The 8,449-nt window shown below is 46.4% G+C and overlaps 1 protein-coding gene across 1 annotated transcript; it reads left to right on the forward strand.

Annotated features, from left to right (window-relative positions):
* Positions 1-3,531: 3,531 nt before the first annotated feature.
* On the forward strand, positions 3,532-6,625 carry LOC115332388. Its single transcript, XM_042292941.1, has 3 exons — positions 3,532-3,580; positions 4,233-4,399; positions 5,579-6,625. Exons 1-3 carry the CDS (start codon positions 3,532-3,534, stop codon positions 6,623-6,625), a joined length of 1,263 nt encoding a protein of 420 aa, XP_042148875.1.
* Positions 6,626-8,449: the final 1,824 nt, after the last annotated feature.

Raw genomic sequence — 8,449 nt, forward strand, 5'->3', positions numbered from 1 at the left:
GTTTGGAGCTGCGACCCGACTTGGTGTCTTTCCAGAGGTCGGTGGTCTCTCGCTGGGTAGCGTCTTGCAACAGGCGCTTGTGTGGCCTGGGACGGGGCAGAGGCAGCTGCCTTTTGAGTCGTCAGAGGAGTGCTTGCCGGTGAGGTGGTGGACAGCCGTAGTGTGCTGTCGCTCGTAGGACATAGCAGGAGCTCTGCGCCCTCCTGATATGGGTCAGCGCCTGCGAGATTCGAGTGTCGTAGCAGTTGGAATTTGTGAAGACGCTAAATGACACTGCCTCTGGGAGTAGTTGCATGCACCAGGCAGAAAACAGGGCCTGATTGTGAAACAATAACACCAGGCGCCTACTTTGTTTTCCCACCATAGCTACGAACCAGTACCTCACCGTCAACAAGAATATCGCGCTCGTGACACTGTCGAGTCACAGTGTGAATGAACAGTTTGTAAGCGACCCTCTCCCCCATGCCAGGCCTTTGCACCACTGATTAACTATAAATTCACTGGTGACTCGTTTGTGGTGGTGTGATCTGTGTTGCTATATAACAACATTACCATTTGATTTGTCTTCAGGGAAAGTGTTTTTAAGGTCTGAATGAAACGTACAGCGAGTCCTTAGACCTTGGATGGTAAGGAGCTGTCAGGACGTGACGGGAGCCCATTTCTTGCACGAATCGCTTGAACTCGTTTGACGTAAATGTGGAGACGATGCCTGAAACAATTGTTTCGGGGAATCCAAAGCGAAAGAAGAAATTTTTTAACCAATCAATGGCCCTTTGTGCCATTTTTATTGCATTTTGAAGGACTTCGCGCCATTTAGAATGAGCACCCTTCACACGTGCAAACCACATGCAAGCGATTTGGCGAGCAACGAGGCAAGCGACGGCGACCCTCTTCGCTGTCGCTTGGTCAGCCGGGCGACGATCCAAACCACATGGAAGCGACGGGAGCGAGCGACTAAGACGGTGAGCGACGTTTTCGAGAAATCCAAAAACCGAGCGACGCGACGGGGGGCAGTAAGAAATCTTCGTCGCTGACTCTCGTCGTTGTCGCCGTCGCTCGCTAAATCGCTTACATGCGGTTCGGCTTTTACTTAAAAAAACGATGCCAAATGCGTGCACATGCAGCGAGAAGCATGACTGCGATAGCCTTAATGCGTCAATTAAACTTTCCATATGTCGCAATGGCGTTGACTGCCCTTTATTTGCGACAAAACGAATGAATGCGATGAACTTACACAGTCTCTGAAGCCTGGGCCATAATCGTGTATCGTCGATCCATTCGCTGTCCGATTCCATTTCATAAATATGAAAATACAAAGAGCTATGTTCAAATATTAGATAGCGAATGATTAAATGAAAGCCAGAAATATCAAAACGACCTAAAGACAACACGAGATTTTAACGAGGAACGTAAAGGAACGCGAAAACAAAGCTCCGGTGGTGGCCGGTGCAGCACACAACGCGGAGCAACGGCGAGAATCTGAAGGTCGGCTATGGCGGCAGGGTCACGTGACGTCAAGATGGCGGCGCCCATGAAATGTTGCCTGAAATTGTCGATATACCCTCCAAAATATAACAAGGCGACTCATGCACATAAAATAAAACAAGGATGAACTTTGAAGGTATAAAATATAACATGACGCTTTATTGTGATTAGCAAGCTTAGATAAATTTTATATCATTGCCTGCCAGGAGTGCTATACGTTCTTTTTTTTAAATAAAGGAAACGACCTTGCGTAGTTCTTAGAGGGCATGTTATTTAATAGACTAATTTTTTGATAGTGCATACTCTGCCTTCCATAACATGTTCTTGTAGAGGGTTCCCTTCTTTGAACACGACGGAACGGGTACAATTCTTCTGTTGCGACTGGGGTGGAGTATAACCTTGTTTGAGAAATTAATTGAAATCATTTTAAGTACTATACATGATTTGCCTTTAAGATCTCGTATTTATTAAAACGTGGTTCCGTCCTCAGTTCTCTTATTCGCTCCCCATAGTTTTCGAATATACGTAGAACCTCGTTTTGTAGGATTAGTAACTTATAGTAGTCGGATGTTGTAGTTGTACCCCATAAAAGAATCCCATAACACATTTTGAAAAAAATGCAAGGAGTAATACAATGTTTCAATTACAAGGATTGCCATTTTATAAATATCGCCAAGAACTCGTGATAATTCTGACTTTAGTTTACTTACATGTGTATTTCATTTTAGCTCATGGTTAAACCACACACCTAGAAATGTTTTCTCAGTTACTTGATCTCCTAAATCACCTTCAAACATAATCTTAAGGGAGTTTCTGAGACGTTTTGTTGCAGGTTTAAAAATCACATATTTTGTTTTGCTTGTGTTTAGTTGTAACCCATTGGAACTCAGCCATTTTGAAAGCTTTACAAGACAGGCGTTTGCCCTTTCCTCCAGGCATTCCGGAGTTGCTTCACTAAAGAAAAAAAGATATTTGTGTCCTCTGCATACATTATTAACTCTGGGGAACCAGAAATGATTACGATATCATTTATATCAACTAAGTAAAGGGCCTAATATGAAACCCAGTGGGAATACATAACGCGGTTTTTTCTTATTTGATTTTAGATTGTTAATTTTTACGTATAGCTGCCGATTTGTTAAATAGCTTTTTAGTAATGCGAGCGCGACCCCGCGGATGCCATAATGTTCTAGTTTTCTGAGTAAAATAGGATGCTGAACGGTGTCGAACGCTTTCTTCAAATCTAAAAGCAGTCCGAGTGTAATTACCTTGTCTTCAATATTTGCAACCAATTTCTCTTTTATGTCGAGAAAAGCTTGCTCTGTAGATTTTTTCGATTGGAACCCATATAGGGCGGTGGAGATTACACTGTGCTTTGTAAAAAAGCTTTCTAGGCGTTTTTTTTATTACGTCTTCAAATATTTTAGAGAATATTGTTAGTACAGAAATGGGCCTATAATTTTCGATACTTTTTTACTACCGCCCTTGTAAATAGGAGCAACTTTAGCCAGCTTCAAATCAGTCGGGAAAATACCGCTTTTTAACATGCTATTCGCGAGGTATGATAGTATAGAGCTAATAATTCTAGCTACGTACTTGAGGGGTTGAGACTTCAACTCGTCGTAACCCGCTGCTACGTCTTTCTTTATTTTATCAATGAGTGTTTCTATTTCATACATTTTTGTCGGGAAGAACATTATTTTTGTTATCTTCGTCATTGTAATCACGTCGGCGTTGGTATTCGCGTCTCCAGTTCGCCGCTCGCCCTCTCGTGGCGGTAGCCAGAACGAAATATTTGAGGGTCTCCGGGAGGCTGCTATGGCGGATTCCAGCGATGTTGACGACCGTCTCGCTAAAACAGCCGTCTCCAAGTGCAAACGGCACTGTTCGGTGCCCCAATGCACCGCCGCCGCGTGGAAAGACCATAATTTGTCGTTTCACCGATTCCCGAACGCCTGGGAAACATGTCGGAGGGGCCCAGACGTGGTAAACAGACGCGACGAGTGGGTCCGCGTCCTTCGGATTGGGAAAAGTGTCACCGAGATCATGCCGGTGTGCTCGCTTCATTTTACTTCGAGCGACTACACCCTGCCAGGTAAGAGTGTGCCGACATGTGTTGCGTTGCGTTATCCGGGGACGGCATCACCAGGTTCGAAAAATCAGTGCAGCGATAAGCGCATCGATCGAGACAAACGATGAGGCTCATTTATCGGGCATTTTGGGCGGGCGGTCAACGTTTTTAACGGGGTCAGCGACGCAATAAAAACGGTTGAACGTGCTTATGATAGATTGCGATCAGCGTATTAACACTGCACTCGATCGTTGCTACAGTAGTGAAGTCCACGTCTCGACAGCGTGAGCCTGAAAACCGAACGTCGCGCTCGTTAGAAACGACCCGGAGAGCGTGTTCGTCGAATAAACACATAGGAGACGGGACGGTGTGCTCGTGTCGTCTCTTCTTTGTTCTTTTCCGTTCATGCAACCTGAAACGCTCGGAGAGAACATCCTCGGTGTCTTCGTGACATTCGCACAATATCGTACCTTGAATTTTAATCTTTTCCCTAGTTTGGAAAAGTAAGAGGTATGTTAATTTGCGCTGTTTGGTAGACTCGTACTAACAGCGAGTAGGCGGCAGAAAACTACATTTGAATGTGTAAACCTAGGATTGTTTCGCTAGCTCTTTGAAACTGAGCAGCCACTTTGTTAAGCTATCTAACTCGATCACCAACATGTCATATTTACTTCAGAATACCCAGCTCAGAAGCGCCACCTTAAGAAAGGATCTGTGCCCTCCCAAAACCTGCATGTTCTTTCCACTGAGAATGTGGAGAAGAGGAAGAGGGCAAAAGAACTGGACGAAGGCCGCCAGAAGCGACGTGAGAAGAGGGCGGTGGTGGAGCCTCTGTTGGCCGAGGTAAATATGTCTGATGCTGCATTATCTTATCCTGAGTAGTTCCTTCTTTTTTTCAGTTCAGTCAATGTGCAATTTCTTATAAAAAGAACAGTGCATTTCTTTCAGTCCTGTACTCACAAACCTTTCATACTACAGAACAATTAACTCATGTGCATTGGTTGCCATCTGCAGGAACTAAAACCACAAAAACAACTGAGGCATCAAATTAACCGTGGCTCCTAGCTGCTTTAGAAGGCTACCCTTTGCATCAGTTCTTACGCTGTGTGCAGAGAACGCTTGTCCCAGTGACTTTGCCGCTGTCGTCGTTCCAGTCGTTTCAAAAGCAACCGTCTAAACGAGGCTTAAATACCTAGACATGCGACTTTATGACCAGTTCGTACACTACGACACAACCCTGAAGCTGCGGGTAAGCATACAACAACAGATACACGAAAAGGCCTTTCCATATATGTGTCGTCCTTTCCTCATCCGTAGTCTGCGGAGTTTTGTCGTAGAGTTTCATCGCTACCAGCTTGTTTGCGCCCTTAAGTTCTGTTCATCGGTTTGTACACTTGCACAGACTGCGTCCACAGCAGCCAAAAAAACAGATATGACTGAGGCATCAGGTTAACCGTGGCTCCTAGATGCTCCACAAGGCTACCCCTTGCGTCAGTTCTCACTCTGTGTGCAGAAAACGCTTGTCCCTGTGACTTTGCCGCAGTCGGCGTTTCAAAACCAACCGTCTAAACGAGGCTTAAATACCTAGACATGCAACTCTGGCCAGTTCGTACACTACAACACAACCCTGAAGCTGCGGGTAGGCATGCAACAACAGATACACGAAAAGGTCTTTCCATATATGTGTCGTCCTTTCCTCATCCGTAGTCTGCGGAGTTTTGTCGTAGAGTTTCATCGCTACCAGCTTGTTTGCACCCTTAAGTTCTGTTCATCGGTTTGTACACTTGTACAGACTGCATCCACAGCAGCCAAAAAAACATATATGACTGAGGCATCAGATTAACCGTGGCTCCTAGATGCTTCACAAGGCTACCCTTTGCGTTAGTTCTCACGCTGTGTGCGAAGAACGCTCATCCAGATGACTTTGCCGCTGTTGTTTCGGTTGCTGTGAACACAACCAACACAATTGAGTGATAGAGCCTTGTGGTATGTGTAATTAAATATGTTTCAACTTCATTCTAGGTCGCACTTTGCGAGGCCGAGGACCTCTGTGATCGGGACGACAAGGAGGAACATTCAGCGGAAGTTTCAAGTGCTGCTCTGCCACCTGCAGGCTCGTTGGAGAGGCCTACCCCACCTGTAATAGTCCTCGACCAAGGTGTGCAGGTGTCGAGTGGTGACTTTGGGGAAAACTTTTCCCGCATGATCAATCAGGGTAACGTATGTTCCTTTACGGGCATCCCCAACATAGAGCTCCTCAATGTTCTAGAGAAACTCGTGTCTGGAAAGACACCCAAATCATCAAGAGCTGCACTGCCAGCAAGAGATAGAGTAATCATGACCATGATGGCACTGAAGCACGCTCTGACATTTGATTTCTTGTCAAATATCTTTGGAGTGTCACCATCAACCGCAAGTGCCACTGTCAGAAACACAGCACAGCTCCTTGCTGTGTTTCTGAGAAATGCAATAACCTGGCCCTCCAAGGATGAAGTGCTGCATAACATGCCGGTGTGCTTCCAGAAATACTCTCATGTTCGCATCGTACTTGACTGCACAGAGATTCCTGTAGGCACACCTAAGTGCCTTAAGTGTCGTATAAGCACATACTCTCATTACAAAAAAGGGCACACAATCAAGTATATGGTAGGCGTTTCACCCGCTGGTTTGATTACCTACATTAGCAGCGGCTCTGGAGGTCGTGCCTCGGACAAGGCTATCTTTGACCAGAGTGGTCTGGTAGATAAGCTGTTGCCGGGGATAGACCATATAATGGTGGACAAGGGGTTCCTGATCGACAGCACATGCGAAACAAGGCTGATAGCTGTGGTGAGGCCCCCATTCCTACATGCTAAGAAGCAGCTCTCGAAGGCCGAAGCTCTTGCCACGAAGAGCATAGCTGCGGCACGAGTTCACGTGGAAAGAGTTATCCAGAGGATGAAGCTCTTTAAGATTACATCCCAAAGGATGCCCTGGCACATGGTGCCAATAGCGGATGATGTGCTCACCATTGCATGCGGCTTGGTGAACTTATCGCCACCAGTTCTAGCAGATAACAGGTTCTTCTAAGCCTTCTGTAGAAGCAGAGTTTGGTTGATACCGTGCTAGACAAAGCCGCAGGAGCGTGCGGCATTGGACTACCGTAGAGTACCGCGGATCCGCCCATTACCAAATTTGTAAGATCTGAGAAAATATGCATGGTACATTTGTGTGTAAAATTCATGACCGGACAAGCGCCCATCCCCCATTTTTTCGCGATTATCTCCAAAATTTGAGTAAGCGCTCGCCCGGTATTTTACAGTATGTACACGTGTTATCCCTACTGAAAAAAAACCATTTGAAATTCAAACGGGTGGCAAACTGGTCGCCCGTTTGAATCAAACCTGTCGATCCGTTTGGATCAAACGTGATTATGGGATACGGGTACCCGTTTGGAAACGGTACCCGTTCGAAACGGTACCCGTTTGATACAGGTGCCCGTTTGATACGGGTGCCGTATGGTACGAGTACCCGTTCGACATGGCACGTGACCACACGTTTGAACGTGCCCTTCGAAATGGCAAATTATGCGCTAGCCCTAAATGGGTATCGTCTGGGAGGTTGGTTATCTTAAACATATTTAAGACGTCCCGAAACTCATAAACGTATTTATAACATGGAGAAAACACGTAGAACAAATGCACTCGCGTAGGTGCTTGTAAGTGGACAGGAAAACCGACACAAAAGATTGTTTTCAATTCTCCTCGAAGTTTATTACCTCTTCTGTAGACAAGTACAAACGTGCAAGCGATCTGTGAACACTATACAGGTAGACTTTCGGGGAAATTATTCTCCTGGCTGCCGCGCGATTAGGCGTTGCATAATTCTTTAGATAATTTAGAAGAGTACGCGTAGAAGAACGGTCAATCGTTGCCAACACGTAGGTTGCAGTGCACTTACCATAACAATAGCGGACTTGAAAGAGGTAATCCGTGATATTTGTCGACACGGTCAAAGCAGGACAACCACACAAACACAAACGAGAGGGAACGGCTCCTTGGAAGTTTCAACACGATGCGGCGCACAAGCTGTCATTTGCCGAACCCAACCAAACCGCGAGAATTTGCGACATCCAATACGTTGTCGAGAGGCGTCCCAATAAGACCACAGGGTTAGGCGACAGATTGAAGCAGGTAGAACGAGCGAACTTCGAGCAGCAACTGACAACAAGCAGACAAAGAAAAAAGCGGCTGCAAGGCGCGCCCTTCCGGATCTCGATGCTTATCAGCGTGTAGCTCGCGCGCTGCTGGGGGTCACGTGACAGGGGTGACAAGAGAGGAGGGAGGGGGCGAGGTCAAGGCGCTGGGACCACCGGGACAGCCCCTCTACCTCTCCCCAGGCATTCCAGGGAGATGCGTTTTTGTAGTCCCGAATAACAAACGCGCGCGCGCGCGCGCGCTCGAACTTTGGAAATGGCGACGGGGCTGCCAGAAGCTCGTCTTGCGCCCGAGCAAAGAAAGAACTCAGCGCAAGCTCGTAGTTTGAGTGCTGCAACGGCGGGCGTGCTCTCGCAATGCTCGATGTTCTTGCAGCCGCGTGTACGCGTGCTACCTTCGCTGCGTCTTGAATTAAAGTGAAACGGAGTCTAGACGTACATTCTTTCACGCGGTCGCGTCTTCTGCGAGAGAGATTCGAGCTGAATAAGTAAATTGAGGCAACAAAGATGGACAAAGTATTAAAGGTCTGTCAAAAATATCGGCTCACCAACGTCGCGCGTTTACGTCAAAAAAAAAAAAAAAAAAAGGTGTTAGTTTTAGTTGCAGTATAATCGAAAATCAGCGCAATTGAAATATAAATATAATTACTTGCATTACGCGGACGATCTGAAATCGATGAACCGGCGCTCCCAGCCTT

This window comes from Ixodes scapularis, unplaced genomic scaffold (assembly GCF_016920785.2).
Source record: "Ixodes scapularis isolate PalLabHiFi unplaced genomic scaffold, ASM1692078v2 PGA_scaffold3__209_contigs__length_174095766, whole genome shotgun sequence".
Taxonomy (NCBI): Eukaryota; Metazoa; Arthropoda; class Arachnida; order Ixodida; family Ixodidae; genus Ixodes; species Ixodes scapularis.